A 17,463-nucleotide genomic window follows, 5' to 3' on the forward strand; every position below is an offset into this window, starting at 1 on the left:
CGTTTCAATTTAATGAAAATTCTCATGAAAGTTATTACTTTCAACAAAGACGTGCCACTGAAAAATCATTTCATCCTGTTAATTAAAATAATGTACGCTCAAATCGAAAAGTGTCAATTTGCTGATATTAATAAACGGTCAAAAAAAAGAAAAAAAAAAAAAAAAAAAAAAAAACAATTCCACTGCCGGACACAATTTGTATGCTCTTTCCACGAAAGATCCGTCATTAACAAAACTCTCCGGAACTGTGTAGCGAAAGTGTACAAGGGGACATCGCGCGGTTCGTTAAAAGTTTTGATTCTCCATGCGTGAAAAAATAAGTTTGACGATTTTAGGACCTTCGCGAGACAATCCCTGCGAGACGAAAAATACGTTTTCAATGTTACACAAGCAGTAATCTTCACAGCATCGTTATTTTTCTCACAACAAACATTCGGTAGACCAGATACAAGAGGAAACAGAATCTATAAAAAAAAAAAAAGATCTATTGTCGAATCGACAGGTTCTTCGTCGCGTTCTGATCGCGAAAAGTCGCGATTGCGCTAAAACGAAAGAAGGATCTGGGAATCGCGGTGAATTTTTCTGCGCCGTCGGAAAGAAATAAATAAGAGCGACGGGGGTGGTTATATGCGGCAGAAACGCGGGGCAGGAAGAACTGTTGGCAGAAGATAGATCAGACGGTACCTTGGGGATTCTATCTTTACGTCTGCCAAAGCGCACTCCACGTGGAGCTTACTAACGCGGTCCGGAGCGATAAAACACACCGCGCCGTAATAATAAATCGCGCATTAGATTTTTACGTCGTGCGTTACTCGGAGATTATCGGGTGACTGACTTGTATTGGGACGATAAATCCGTAATAAGCTGCCAGCGTTGAGTTGTAAATAAATTTTCGACGCGATCAATGATTGAGAGAAAAATGTGATGTTTAATTGTCAATAATTCTCGACGTTCAACATCTCGATGATTAATGAGAAAAAATTGGAATATGACACGTGCGTGATCGAAAAGAATTCAACTTTATCTCTCAGTAACTAGAAACTCGCTAACTACACACTACACTTGTTACGTACCCAAAACTTCTACGACCGTATTTTCCTTTATCTCTTTTCCTTTCCATTTCACAAACACAAATAACTGGCAACTCGAGAATCTTCTCAAAAGACGGGGATCCTTACGCGTTTCCTGAGCGTATTGAGGTCTCGATGGTGAATGGATCGCCGCGTATATGTAAATTGCATTGTCGCAACAGCGGAATACGGGCATACAATGAAGGTCTGACCGGCCAATTAGCTCTTCTGTAGAGGTCTCTTGATAGAATCGCGCATCGACTCGAATCGACGACTCTGCGTACAATTATAGTCGGTTTAAGCGAGGGAGATAATTTCAAGCCAATTCAACGTAAGCATTTGCGAGAGTACGCTTTACAAAAATTGTAGGAAATAAACAATAAACCTGATAAAATTGGATTATAAATTAATTGCAAAGTATACATATCTTGCGTATGATAAGTAATAAAATAAAAAAATCATTGCTAATTATATTGTATTACTATATAAATTACTTTTAAATAAATAATATCTATTGTACGTTAAATTGCACAATTGTTATGTTCTTTCCTAAATAAATACTGATACAGTCGAATCTCGATAACTCGAATCTCAAGAGAAGAGAAAAATCTTTGAGTTATAGAGGTTTCAATTTATCAAAGTGCTTCTTTCCTTTCCGCAGAGCGGAAGGAAATAAACAAAATTTTTATAGAGGTTTTCGAGTTATAAAGGTTTGAGTTATCGAGGTTTGACTGTATTACTCCGTAGAACACTTGTGTGTAAAAAAAAAGCTCGCTGTGCAATTTTCTGTAGCGTCCTCTCTACGAAAGCTCTTAAGTTAATTTTGCTCCATGGATAAGGTAATGACGAAGATAATGTAAAAATCTGTTCTTATAAATTAATTAACAATTTTGCATAATTAATTCTTGCACGTATTGACATTTTTATTTGTTTATCTTTGATTTTTTAATAAATATTTACTGTTGTGCAAATCAGCTCTGTGTGAAACTTCGCGTTTTCTGCCGATACAGCCAAAAATACAGTCAAGTACCATATGTCTTCAGAAGAGAGAAATCCTAGGTAGGTAAAGAAGACTTCTACCGATAATATAGTTTGGTGCTTGTAGAGCTTGCGCAAGCTCGATCAGCCGAGTACACAGACGAGGTCTTTTTACGAGTTACCCGTAGAGTAATGTTGATAAAATAAAAAAAAAAAAATAATTTTGCCTCAATTCCGCCTGAATTATATCACTAATATATTTCTGTATATGTTCTGTATATTTATATATACACATACATTATTTATAATGTCTAAATTGTATCGTCAATAAACACAACATTGAAGCTTTCAAAATTTTGTATGTCATTATCAAAGAGATGTACACACATACACATATATATGATATTAAATTCTGTGTTTGACATGTTACAAGTTTGATACGTTACATTTCAACTTATAATGTTAAAAAAAAAACGCGTCTTGACAACCTACTGGTAAAATAAATATTTAACATGAAGTATCTATTATACATAATACGTATATTTTGTTACACGACAAACGTTCTTTGATAATAAATTTAATAAACGATGAATACAACGCAAACATGTAATACGTGTAATGCAAATCGCATGTAATTGAATATAACATATACACATACACATGCGCTATTACACAAATTCCACCAAATTAATTATTATCAAAGTGCAAACAAATATATTGCGTTGAAATTCTCAATGACACATCAAAATTATGACATTTATATACCATTTATATACCGACTTGTGTGAATGTGTGAAAAAAACGAACTTGCGATCAGTCAGAATTAATCGAACTATGCGTTTCTGTCAATATTTAAATACATTTCGAAAAAAATATTGGTTCGTATTTTACATTTTTGAAGAAGAAATATTACACAAAATACTACACAAGAGAATATATGTATGTCGTGTTTAAATTTCGTCTAACATCACGCAAATATGAAAAATAGTTTTTCAAATATATATTCGATCTCTGACAACATCCATCTTCATTCTGGTATGTACGCGGATTCCTTTCGTGACATGCTCGAATGAAGGAGCCGCTTCACATTCCAGAATATATCTACTCATTTACACACATATACACACGCATGTATATATATACATATACAACGTAGCATCTAGTATCTACACGGTCTATGGCATGCCCTATTGTGTCTGGCAAATTTTTATTACATCCAATATAACGATTTTTCCGATCGTTCTTTTTCGCCAATTCACAGAAGCCGTATAAAAAATTGACAATTTGTTTTTCATCAGCAAACGAGAAACATTTTCTCGCGATAAAAAAAAAAAAATTAATACAGCACAGTTGTATGTATGCGCAGAAGCAAATTAAGCCGAAGTAAATAGAAAAAGCCTTGTGTAATTCGTGCTCATTGAACTTGTTAAGCGCGTCTCGCTGATGAAAGTAGGTACAACACCGCGGGACAAAATGCACGCGATTATGTCGGATGATAGCCCGAAAGCTATGTGGACACAAAAGCGCGAAAATAAAGCCCGCGCCGGGCGAGGGTGACGTGTGAGCGAGAAAAATGGAGAGCGGAGAGTTTCCCGGAGACGCAAAACGCGAGAGATACGCCGGAAGCACGTCGTGGCGCCGCGTTTACAGCCGGCGCTATCGCGGTCATAGAATTTCTCATCAAGTTTTCCGGCGGAATGTATCTCGAAAGTAAGAAGAAAGAGAGAGAGAGAGAGATAGAGAGATAGATAAAGATGACAACACACCTTTCTGTCTTTTCGACCGCGACGCGCGAGAAGCACCGAGAGCTTCTTCTTTCGCGCGTGCTCCGTTATCGGAAAACTTTCTTGTATCGGCGACATCTGAAAGGAACGCTCTTCCTGCTCGAAAATATCACTTTTCCCTCCACGCTCGGCAAGCGATCAATGCCCCGAGTTACGAGCAAAGAACAGGAATCGTTTGAGTTCATCGAAATCCATCTCACGACTCCCCGAAGTACGAGCTTTGCAGACGCAAAACGTGCTATCGCGCGGAAGAAAGTCTCTCGATATCGAGAGATGGAAGAAGAGAAACGAGAAGAGGAAGATCGAAAGAGAGATGCTCTGAGAAACGCACTTTCCGCATTACACTTTCAATGTTAAAAGCGGCTGTTCCGATTCCGTTTGCTTTTCACGCGAACGAACAGAATGTATCGCGCGCGCGCGCGTGCGTAATGTTCAAGCGCCACTTGCATATTTATCGTGTGTGCCTGTGTGTCTGTGTGTGTGTGTGTGTGTGTGTGTAGGTGTGTGTGAACGTACGATTTAATTTTATTGAAAAGAGATCCTTTCGCCGAGAAACTTATCCCCACACTCGAGAAACTACTTTCTTTTCATGCTTTTGCGTACTCTTTTTCTGCGCGAACTTGAAAGTTCGCCTGAATGCGAAAGCAAATTCGAATGGCGTGTCTCGGCAGTTTGTTGGAAAATATAAAAGTTCTCGGTGAACGACAATTGCAAATACGCGAAATGAAATATCACAGCGGAAAAATGCGCGATATAACGATAAAAAAGAGATATCTCGTTGTTGGTTTCTCTCGTCGGCTCCGCGAGACGAAGATGAGACGCGTTTACGTACGTAAAGAAGCGCGTCGTGTTGGCTCATAACGTTCATATAAATATATATATATATATAATATATTGAGGTTGGGCCACTTTAAGAAATGAGAAAGATTACAGAGACGCGAAATCCGGCGAAACGAATGGTTTTAACTATATACCCAATCTCCGGATTGGATTGCGTTGCATTTCAAGGAAAGGCGAAGGAAATGATGTTACGGCGAACATCCGGCACTTCGTTTTCGTCTTTCCGTCACTAATTCCGTATAAAATATAGCGTTCATCTTCCGGAGGAAAAGGGAAGGTGTCGCGAGAGTTACGACGCGCATAACTCTATTGAGTCGCTCCGTCGAGTTCGGTACATCGGGATTGCGTCCCGAACACATCACGCGGCGGCTATACTGCAATAGTATGTACATTCTTGTAACAAAGAAGAAAAATAAGAGCAGACGCGAATTAATCTTTTTGCTCCGGGGATTTTTCCTTTAAAATTGACCTCGCATTTTAGCTGAAAAAGTTAATAATAACCTGCTACCCCCCCCCTTCAAAGTTAATTTTGAAGGTCAAAGAAGTAACCAGGATTTTTTTCAATTTTTTTCCTAAATTTAGTGCATTAAATTGACCTTACAAACATCTATTACGTTCGCTTTTCTTGCTGGTCCATATATGGACCAGTCCCGGAGCGAAAAGGTTAATTAATCCGAGAATGTGAATAATTTTCATTACAGTTAATCGAAGAAATGAATTATTTCGTTCTTGAGTTGAATTGAGCCGTAATTGCGTGTACGCGCGCGATATTCACCGCCGGTATTAGATGATTGATCCATTGCAATGTAACGTGGTGCGCTCTTTACGAGAGCCGACGGCTGATTATGGCTGTCGCGCCCGAGAGAGTTATCATCCTTTGCGGTCTCGTGTTGCGCGCCTACGCTGTATCGTATTTAGCTTCAACACGGCGCCTGTGTGTAGTAGATTACGTCGTTAAAAAGTTGTCGCTAACAAGAGTAAAATAACGCAGAATTTCATATAACACAGGATATAACTGAGCAAGAACGTGTCTATGGGAATCAACTTGGATATCTCGTAAATTGTAACAAATGAGTCAAAATACAAAATTGCTATATTTAATTAACATTTATCTACATTCGTATAAATAAAAAAAAAACAAAATTCAATATATACAAACAATTAGATAAATGTTATAATACTTTACTTAAACATGATACAGAAACATGTCGAAACGCAGCTGCGATAGAGAATGAAGTTAAGTCCGTCTAAAGTGTTAATTAATCACGACGGGGGAGGTGACGAAAGTCGACGTTCCCGTTTCCTAAAGAACGCGACGACGTCGAGCCCGATAAGCTTCTTGGATTAAGAACTCCAGGCGAGGTCTCGAAGATTTATCGATACACGATGAATCGAATAATGGCGCGATATCGACGATGCCGTGGAAGAAAACGTGCAAGGAACGCGATTAGTCTCACCCGCGCTCGCCAGTTGTAGATTGAACGAGAATCCATCACGCGGACATATTGGATTTGAGAGAGAGAATCGAAAGCTCGTTTTCTGCAGAGATACGCGTTCTCTGTGCGAGCTTCATACTATTCCCTCGCGAGAATATTCCCCGTCATGTCTAACGCGATCCAATCATTTACGCGAGAAATATTTTCGAGTAATAAAGTGCGGTGTTATTAATATACAATATCTGTGAGAAATATAGACTTCCTCCCCTATCGAATGCGTCTGACGTGAAGGATACGGGCGTATCGATATCGGGCGAGATTGCAAATGCACATACGAAATTTGCTCGAGAGAGAGAGAGATCTTCGATTTGACGTTGTATACGTGTTTTAAAACATGACTTACGTCTTATCACGAATTCAACGTGCCAACGTATGCACATCGGTATACTTTCTGTATCTCTTTCTCTCTTTCTCTCTTTCTCTCTCTTTCTCTCTCCCTCTCTCTCTCTCTCTCTCTTTCTCTCTCCCCAACTTCTCTTCCAAAACGTCTGTCTTCATTTTTCATGACGCTCGTGCAACGTCGCGATAAAAAATTCGATCGCAAAGTCACCGTGTAAAGCTCCTGAAATTCCGAATCCGTCGCTGCTGACGTGCATGCATATCTCGTCCACCGTGGGGAGGAGCTTCGCTAACTTTGTGTAACAAGAACGTTATGGAATCTACGTGCAGAGCTTCCATGTCTCGAAAGCATATCGAACTGATACTTGTTGCAAATTTGAATAAGCCCGGTGGCGTGTTTCTCCCCCCCCCCCCCGGCAACTTGAACGCGCGCGCACACCAGCTACCCTTCCTCGCGGAAGAATGCGCGGAGCACCTGATACGACGTAATCGATAAGGACCACGGTGTTATTATACGTATATGCATACAGCGACCAATGCACGCAAAAGACGCACGTTTCCGAGTGAAATTTTCGCACGCGTTTAATGAATTCAAAAGCACGGAGGACGCGCGTGAGACAGAAGATCGACGATGATAGCGCCTTGACTGCAATTGTCGCTAATTTTGAATACGACATGGAAATATACATATACGTATAAACGGAGAATAAAAATGCAGTGAGATGCAACGGCTCTTTTTCCCCATTTCCTTTCTCTCTTTTTCTCTTCTTATTTTTGTCGAGCAACATCATGCAAACGTACATTTGCTCTCTTTCTATCGCGTTATGATAAGCAAAACAAACGACTTAGCTTCCTTCCGATACTGCACTATATCTGCAACCTGGCTGCAATAATCCGCGGCATATCTCGTCAAACAATGCTAATGATGAGAAAACATATTATGTTCACGTAAATAAATATTTTTTGATTCAAAAGTCATATTCCGATGATATGCTTCTTTATATACCAGTCTATACATATATATATATATATATATAATTACGCTGCAATGTAGTAATATAAAAGTCACAATCATGATAAACTAAATAATTTGAGTGAAACGGTAACATCACGAAGAAAATATAAAACCAAAAATCAATTTTGAACTATATGCTTGACAAAGTTTGTGATGTGTTATGTTTTATTCAGCACAACGCAGAGATGAACTATTGACTGTCAATAGAACACTTGTTGAAGAGATTGTTATTTCAGATACTGCTGAGTGACAGTGAAGTTTCTTCATTTTCACATGTGTCGTCTGTTACCTTACGTAGATTGAATAAGAAGAAAAAATAGCAACTTAATTATTTGTTATTTATATGTCAATCATTTATTATTTATTTGTCAATCACATTTGACAATCGCGCATTGTCCGAAATCGAATTGCGTGCAACGTCATAATTTATATTAAATATAAAATTTTCATTTTGCATTTAAATCTCATGCATTTTTATCACTCCAATAAAATTCGCTTACATTCTAGAAAATCGAGAAAAGTAACGTACATATCGTTGTATTAAATTGAAGAATCAGCACGTTAATACATTCACGATTACAAGACGTAGCATCTTAGCAATTTAAATATTTTCTTTGTTCCTGAAAACGTCTCGTCCAATAGAATGGAAGAGCACGTGCGACACAAGTGCAATTTAAGCGAATAATGGTGAAAGATTTGGCAGAAGGCCACTAATTCTTCCTATTTTTCTTCAAACTTTAAAATAAACGTTTAAATAAACGTTGTGCGCCATAACTTTTGATCGTAATTTGTGCCGAGTGTTTTATGTCATTTTACAACACACGCCATATTGAAGAATTGGAAAAGCAATAAATTTATAACTTTGAAAATCAACTTTATTGTAGAAAATACTGTATCTTACGTACTAGTATCTTCAAAACTTTGTAGAAAGCTGTTTTTTTATTGCAATAAATACTATTATATGACCTGGTGAACACACATTATCAGAAGAATTCCGAGCTCTTACTTTATCTTATTCGAACTATTAGAACTAATACATCTGCAGAGTAACGCATCAAACATTGTTACTCCTAAACGTTTTGGCAAGAGAAAGGGACTAGATATATTCATCAATAAACAACGGCCCATCTTTTAACAATACAAAGTACTGTTTAAATTTCAAACTCTTTTTCTAACTTAAAAACCGCCCTTGAGTAGAGTTTAGCTAGTTACGAGTCGGATTGTGCGCTAGTTAGGTCGAAGCAGTATGCTAGTAACATTTATACAGAATAAGTAAACGTCATAAGTGTGACTGTTTTGTAATATCCTTGTAAGTGACATCTGTGTAAAATAAATTTTTATATATATATATATATATTTATAATAATCTGTCTATGAAATGTCGGTATCATTGTCGTATGTGATAAAACTACCATGATAATAATCTTCTCATGTGTGTTGTTTTAAAATAAAAGTCAAGATATTTCAAAATTACGTCTCTTTTCTACCAGATAAAAATAATATGTACATCTGTATCAATTAATCATCAAATAATTACGTATTTCTATTCTCTTATTGACGTTCATCTCTACTTCTCTTTTTCGGGAAAACAGAGTGAACAGTTCGAGAATTTTAAATAGTTTTATGACTATGTAGATACATCAACGCAAATCGAGTCGAGAGTTGTATAAAAAAATACATAAATGACATATTTTTCACTATTTTCATGATGAAAGCTCCGAATGTGAGGTCATCGGACGCAGGTGAGTTCTAAAGCAGCGGTTCTCAATATCGCTCACTTGAAAGGCAAGGATCGATCGCTCTCCTACTTTGCCACCAGCACTTTCAGGTCAAACTGCGAGCAACACAAGATCGCGAAATTGTCGTGCATTATCTAAATATTAGCTAATCTTCGACTTTGTGCTGCTTTTAATTGTCAGTAAATTTAAAATTACGTATGAGGCATTGTAACTCGCGATCGCACGTTATCATACAACATAAAGAAGAAATGTTGTTACATTATTTATTTTTCTACAAAAAGATATTGTATGTATTTTTCTATTAAAAAATATTAATGTAACGACAGCGTAATTGTCCTCGTACAATAGTGTGATTTTAATCATCGTAAGTCAAACTGCATTCCTTTAGGAGGAGAGAATCGATCGATTCCTACGCCCTTGGCATCCAGACGTTGTTCTCACGGCTGTCCATCAAGATTTCGGAATGAAGAAGGATAGAGTTGCCAGGACAAGTCGTATTCAGCAGCGACATTAGATCTGCTCGACGAAGTGAAGTGTACAAATGCCAAGAACTTGGCAAACTTTTGTCTCTCCTTGAGAATCGAGCTTCACAAGCCTCACATAATTTGCTTTGATTTTTAAAGAAAGAACTTTTTCTATATTCAATACTATCTCATTAAAATTCTGTTAAATAATCAAATTTACATTTTAATTTTTGAACACATCGAACGACAGTTCAGATATATCAAAAATATCTAGCAGAATATGCTATGTATAACACACAGCAAAAAAGAGCGTAAGGAAACAAGATGGAACGAGGAGAGATTGAAATCAACGACGATTTTTGAAATTAAGTGATTCATTTGACAGGTTTTTCCCAAGTGTATCGGGTCTCGTAAAAAAAAAAAGAAGGTTAATCATCTTTTCACCGAATACGCGTTTATCATATTTTTAATGAAAAAACATGATATTACGTCAAAGCGTTGTAAAATTCCCGTCGGAATTATCGCGTACGATTTGCGCTCGCTCGCCATAAAGCGTAATTTTTAAAGTTATTTTTATGTTTATATCACGTGGTGTATGTGTACGTTCGAAATTGTACAATCTCTGCAAACCGAGTTTTCCAATATAAACGCCGTTTTTCGATAGAATTTTTGAGAACTGGATATCGGGCATCAACATCAGAACGCGACAATGTCAATATTGCTGCGAGCGTTGTAATTTTTTTTACAGCGTTGGATGTAACATGTATAATTCTATGATGCGTTTAAAGATGATGTGGCGTTAAGATTTAAAAGATCCAAGTTAGCGCTACATTATTCAAAACACCGCTTGCCGCGTTGTAAAAAAGCGTGTTTAACTTTCATCGTAAAAGAAACGATGTCTCCGCTGTCTTATCGGCACGTTGCAAGATTTTTTAAGTATTATATTTAAGAAACGATTGCACTATATAATACGCATTGTTGAAAAATCTGACAACTTCGTGCATCTATGCCCAATTTCTTCACCTTTGACAAGTTCTCGAACTTTATCTAAAGTATATTTTTTTGATTATCTTTATCCGGAGGATAGCTATCGGGAGTATGAAAAAATCGAGTTCTAGACGTGTTACTTACAGTCATACTAATTACTTACAATCATGTACTAATTATACTAATCATGTTGTATTTTTAATTATTTTCTTTTGTTCTATACATTTGATTGCTAACCGTTACACACGACAAGGAACGTGAATTTAATAAACACACTTGAAAGTTACCTTTCATTGTTATTATCCTCTCAAGAGGTCAAAAACACTCTACACATATGTGTATACGTACATGTGTATGTATATATATATATATATGTAATATTGATTGTGTGGACCGATTTCTCCATTGGCATTTTGTATTTCAGATCGTGATAAAAAAAGTAATAAGCAGTTCCTCTTATTGTTAGTTTTACCTCGAAACTGCGTCTTGTCGCGATATGCAATAATTGCACATTATCATTTATTATAGAATACGTTAATGTAAGGAATCCGTTGATTTAAAACTTGTTTGCCAGTTTTGACTTTGCGCGATTAGCTTGGCTGTTTTTCATGTTGTCAAAACGGCTCGTGTTTTCTGATCGTAGCTACCACGTGGTTCGAAAACCGAGTCGACTTCGAGGAGTTTTGAAACTGTCGATCGTCATACGTATTCGGTTTTCTTCACAGACAGAAAAGTGCTTAATTTATTTCTTTCTCCTTCGTTACTTTGCTGAAGTAAACGTAAGTAAACGTGAAATAAAGACAATTTGTGTTTGTTACTTTTAACATAAAAATTCAAAACAGATAATATGTAAATTTAACGACTTATTTTATTTATTTTTTTCTTAAAAACAATTTACATACTGGTAGACATACTGCTATGTTTAACCAACGCATCTTACATGAAAAAAATATTGAACATACTTTCAAAATCACAGATATCATCTAATCCGCTTTGAAATTTAATCGTGATAGTAAATGTAATTAATTATTTTATTGATGTCAAAGCTCATTATTCTTTGTCTGACATATGATAAGTAAAGACTTGCTTTCTGCCCAACATAGTGCCTATTGTTCGCAAGATGTTTTATTCAGCTTTACTTCTTCTGTGTCTCGCATCCTTTTCTCAGTGTAAGTAGAATCGATCAGCGATACAAATGTAATTGTGTTTACATATTACATTATGTACACTATGAATTACATAAGCATATAATCTTTAATANAAAAAGAAATTATAAAGATTTTACAACTAATCATTAAAGTCGATAAGATACACGTGCGATTATATACGATTTATTTTTTTTCTTTTACGTGTAAATTAATACAAAAACGTGAAAGACTCCAATTTTGTAAAACAAAAACTTGTAGAGTGAGAACGGACAATGTGAGCCTAGACACAGTTAGCAGTATGTATATAGTATGTATTCTTGAACTTCTCTTTCTTTAAAACAGTTAACGTTTCTCGATCCTTGGGTGGGATCCTCTTCAGAACTACAAAGAATAATTAAGTAAATAAATTCATTTGACANGTACAATGTGTGTCACGCACATATTAGACACAAAATATAACACGTGTTGTTACTCTCAACGTTGTAACGAGAAACAACGTTCATTCTCGTGAAAAAAAAACACGTGTTATATTTTGTGTCTAATATGTGCGTGACACACATTGTACGTGTCAAATGAATTTATTTATTTAATTATTCTTTGTAGTTCTGAAAAGGATCCCACCCAAGGATCGAGAAACGTTAACTGTTTTAAATAAAGAGAAGTTCAAGAATACATACTATATACATACTGCTAACTGTGTCTAAGCTCACATTGACCGTTCCCACTCTACAAGTTTTTTAAATTAATACATGTAAAGATTTGAATTAAATTTTATTTAAAAATTTACTGGATGTTTGGTTCGCATCTCATATGTGTGAAATACTCAATGTACTCGCGTACGAAATTTAACATTTTCACTGCGAAAAAACATCTTGGCCGGGAGTCAAACTTGGAGTTCCCGCATTCCGTAAATTAAATATTTTATATATTCGAGATGGAAATCAAACATCCAATGTAAATTTTTGAATAAAGTTTAATTCAAATCTCCACGTGTATTAATGTACATGTTCAAGAAAAAATAAATAAATAACATATGTGTGTGCGTGTATAATTACAATTACATTCGACATGTAAGCTCGACCTTACTACTTAGTTGTACACTTTCACAAGCTTCTAAATTGTTACGAAGATTTTACACGTTTGAAAAACGAAACACTATTTCTACATCTATAATTGGTCAAATTTGAATATAATCAACTAAATATTGTCGATAAATAATATAAATCAAATGAAAACAAGAAACAAATAATAATTCTTTGCAAGAATTTGTAAGCAAAAAATACACAGTAGTACATAACAATTAAATATTTAAAATTAAAATAAATAGTGACAAAATATAAAAAGCTAAATGATAATACAGACACTTATTGATAGTTATTATGTGTGAATTATGTACAATGCCATTTTTGTTGAACTATATTAAAATATGTTAAACTTTTTGACAAAGCTTAAACTTATATGCATCCACACACACATATTGAATATTGCATCTCTCTCAACAGGCGATGACTTTGACAAAGTTGGAGGACGAATAGTAAATGGCGACAGGGTACAACCCAGCGAAATACCATATCAAGTAAAAGACAAAATGTTTTATCTCTTTATTCAAATAAGATATTTGTATCGCAGATTGCGTTCTGCAAGAGCTACACTTCATATTTTTTCAAATCGAAAATTGTTAGTATATATTTAATACTAGTTAAAATCTGCAAACATTAAAAAAATTATTTTATTTACAGATTGCCTTAATTATTACACTCAATAATACTATCAATTTGTGTGGCGGATCTCTCATTAATGCCTATTACGTTGTCACTGCTGCTCACTGCGTTGAAAAGTAAGTGATTTTTTGAACCCTATCGTAATGTAATGCGTGCGCGCGCGCGCATAGATTGCATTTTAAGAACAGCGTTACAATATATGTCACTTATGTCTACTCTAATTACAGTCAAAAACTTGAAAACATGCATTTAGTCGCTGGCACAGTAAATTTGGCTAAATCAGGATATTATCGTTTTATTCAGGAGATAATTGTTCACGAGGAATACGATAGTGGCGATTCGTGGCGTAATGATATCGCATTACTCATAGTAAATTATTTGTTGATTAAACATTTTTCACATTCTAATGCTATTGCTATTGTTCATAAATAACGCGAAATTTTAACTTCTTTTAGCTTTCTACGCCACTTATGACCGTGCTCCCAGGTATTGGATACGCATCTCTGCCCGAACGAAATAAATATATCGAAGCAGGAGAAATTGCGATAATTTCTGGATTCGGAAGAATAGAAGTAATTAAAATTACTTAATTTTGCAAAAAAATGTATTTTTATTGTATTTATTGCAATTCACTTTTGTGATCGTTCAAATTACAGGAATACGAGCCGTCTTCCCACTATTTGCTGAAAGCTAGAATTTCTATAGCTAATCAGGAGTATTGCAAAGTAGTATACAAAGAAGTTCTGCACAATATTTACGACTCACATATCTGTGCATATAATACGGGCGANAGAACAGGAGCTTGCAGCGTAAGTTATAACGTATGATTAAAATTTCGTATAATTCCCTTACTTTTTTTTCTACAAAGATGAACACAACATACAGATATAATGCTATTGTGCTATTAGTTAGCACAATTAAAAACTTGAAAGAAAATGTGACATTAAAATTACAAAATTATAATTAATAATTGACATACCCAATATGAGTGATAATGAAAACAATGATAAAATAAATAAGAAATTAAAAAATAAGCGATGAATAAATAAAACTATCTGTAACTTTACAAATTGTGTCGTACCACGCGAGAGACTTAAACGTTTTGTGTATGCGCAAATTGGTTTTTTTTTTATAACATTAAAGAGACATTTTATTCTTCATTTACAGGGTGATTCGGGCGGTCCACTGACCGTTAATGGAAAACTTGTCGGAATTGTATCGTGGTCGGTAGGTTGTGCACGCACTGACTTCCCGACTGTGTTCACTCGTGTATCTTCGTATATTGATTGGATCAAAAAGAATGTAGTTTTTACATATTGATTAGATCGAAAAGCATATATCTCCTAAATATTGATTTATTTATCATTATTTGTTTATTGACAAGATTGTTTTACAATTTTCAGACTGTTATATAATCACATACTTAATTGCAATTTTATGTAAAATGTTANAATTATTTTAATATTCTAACGNTAACGCGATTTAATTATCATTATTTGTTTATTGACAAGATTGTTTTGCAATTTTCAGACTGTTATATAATCACATACTTAATTGCAATTTTATTGTAAAATGTTAAAATTATTTTAATATTCTAACGCTATCGCGATTTAATTATCATTATTTGTTGTTTGACAAAATTGTTTTGCAATTTTCAGACTGTTATATAATCACATACTTAATTGCAATTTTATTTGTAAAATGTTAAAATTATTTTAATATTCTAACGCTATCGCAGTCATAGAATGTACGACTGACTTTTTCTATATCAATCAATTATTATGTACATAAATTTTTGATAATTGTATTTTTGATGATTGTAGTAAAACGTATATATAGTAAGAAGTAGTAAAAAGTATATATCTTTGTATTATTTAGTTCAGAAGTACGCAATATCTATCTTAACAGATAGATATCTTATCTATCAATCTTAATTGATCAGATTGAGATTAACGTGTGACAAATAAAACTTATATTTGATATACATAATAATTAAACTACTGTTGTTTTATTTTGTATATATAAAATCGCACTTTATATTCTCCAATGATCTATAAAATATAATAACTCGTCATCGTACATTATACATGTTGAAGACGCCGAGATCGCAAAGAACCTTGCAAGAAACAACACAATATGACCTTCAAGTAATAATATTATCCGCGTTTCACATTTTGTCTTCTGTTACTTTATTATACACAATTACAATTATATATTTATTTAATCTACTCTGTCTCGTTCCTAAGGATAATTAACTTACTCCTATATAATATCGCTAACTCACAATGAACGTATCAGCCATAATTTGATCTAATTGCGATCGCGTCATGCAACGTTAAGCGAGCAGCGGATTTGTTTTTATTTCTGTACAACATCTGTAACATTGTTTGTTTTGCAGCCGTAAATACGAGTAATGAAAAAAATAAAAAACTTAATAAAATGCGACATATTATTCAGTAATAAAGTTTCAATAATTAAATTTATTATTCAGTAATAAAATTTAAACTTGTAAACCCAAGTTGCAATTCTTTAAGCGCGAACAACACGCGAAAATTTTCTGCGATAAAAAAAAAATACTTGTTGATTCGACGCGAATCTTCCATGTGCACGCGCCACTGCGTTTGAATCAACGATTTATTAGACAATAAATATACATAGTGCAGTTGCTAACAGACGTTTTACTAAAATTTATCGATTCTCTATACACTCATACTCAGTCAAATCGATTCGGTTATGTTACTTGCAACCGTGAGAACGTGACTCGGTCAAAAGTGCAACAACCCATATATTTTCGCCGATAGTAGAAGAGACCGGGGCTAGTTGCCTATAGGGGTAGGTAGACTAATTGTTAATAACATTGCACCTATATGTGCTTTGTCGCGGAAAAATTTTCTATAGAAACAAGTCACGTCTACTATGCTATTCATTTGTTTTCTACGCCGTAATCGCACGTTACTTCAGAATTATCAGCGTTTATCGAAAAATTAGCTGCGTAAGTAAATATTATTTCTTGAAGATTTTATGTTCTCATGCTGTATAGTTACGATAGGATAAATATTAAAGAAATATCTTAAAGTGTGTTTATTAAACAAACTATTGAAGCAGTAATTTTTTTATATATAATTAATTTAAGGTTAAGATAGAGCATTAAAGACAAAATGATCGTTCGGGGCTGGTTGGCTAATAACGTCTGGAGTTATATGACTAACTAGACAACCAACTCCAATGATATCAGTTTTTACTAAATTTTCATTATACTGAATAATGATTAATTACTAACTTGTTTTATAGAATACTAATTGTTCTTCTAATAAGGCAGATGATGCAATGTGCGTTGAATGTACTAAACTGTATTCAAAAAGTGTTTCTGGAGAAGAATGGATCCAGTGTATTTCATGCAAGATGTGGACCGATTTAAATTGTGCAAAAAGTAATCTGCTATTCTACAAATGTAAAACTTGTGTTTCAGACTTAAGAAAAAATTAAGTAAAAATTAAAAACAAGAAATTTACATATATAGGTATTTATGATTTAATATTCTAAGTTTTTGTTGATATAAAGTTTAAAGTATTATAACCAATATTATAAAAAAAGTTCAAAGTATATTAAAAAAATTAAAATATTAAAAAATTTTACCTGTATTGTTGCAAAAGCAATTTTTGTTTTGTTTACATTTGATAAACATATAATCATTATAATTTGTGTTAAGAAATCATTTAGTTTGTTATTAAAATATGAAAAAAAGATAAATAATATTTTGTAATAAAACAACTTTTTTGCCATTGTATTAAACCACTAAGTTGTTAATAACATTTTCTTTACTTCTTATACTTTAGTCAACCTACCCCATACTGTACGTCTACCAACCCCGACCGTGGGACT

The 17,463-nt window shown here is 34.4% G+C and overlaps 2 protein-coding genes across 2 annotated transcripts in view; one reads left to right on the forward strand and one right to left on the reverse strand.

Moving 5' to 3' along the window:
- Nucleotides 1-17,463, reverse strand: part of LOC109861128 (transcription activator MSS11) — a 131,717-nt gene that overhangs the window by 91,025 nt on the left and 23,229 nt on the right. The window lies entirely within an intron of this gene.
- LOC109861290 (mite allergen Eur m 3-like) overlaps nt 11,766-17,463 on the forward strand; it is a 14,595-nt gene continuing 8,897 nt past the window's right edge. Inside the window, exons 1-4 of the mRNA XM_020440868.1 lie at nt 11,766-11,881; nt 13,363-13,436; nt 13,600-13,697; nt 13,809-13,950. Of these exons, the coding sequence (XP_020296457.1) occupies nt 11,833-11,881; nt 13,363-13,436; nt 13,600-13,697; nt 13,809-13,950 (363 nt within the window). The 5' untranslated portion in view covers nt 11,766-11,832. The remainder of the gene's footprint in view (nt 11,882-13,362; nt 13,437-13,599; nt 13,698-13,808; nt 13,951-17,463) is intronic.

The sequence above is a fragment of the Pseudomyrmex gracilis genome, unplaced genomic scaffold (genome assembly GCF_002006095.1).
Source record: "Pseudomyrmex gracilis isolate BER0280 unplaced genomic scaffold, ASM200609v1 scaffold_8, whole genome shotgun sequence".
NCBI classification, from domain to species: domain Eukaryota; kingdom Metazoa; phylum Arthropoda; class Insecta; order Hymenoptera; family Formicidae; genus Pseudomyrmex; species Pseudomyrmex gracilis.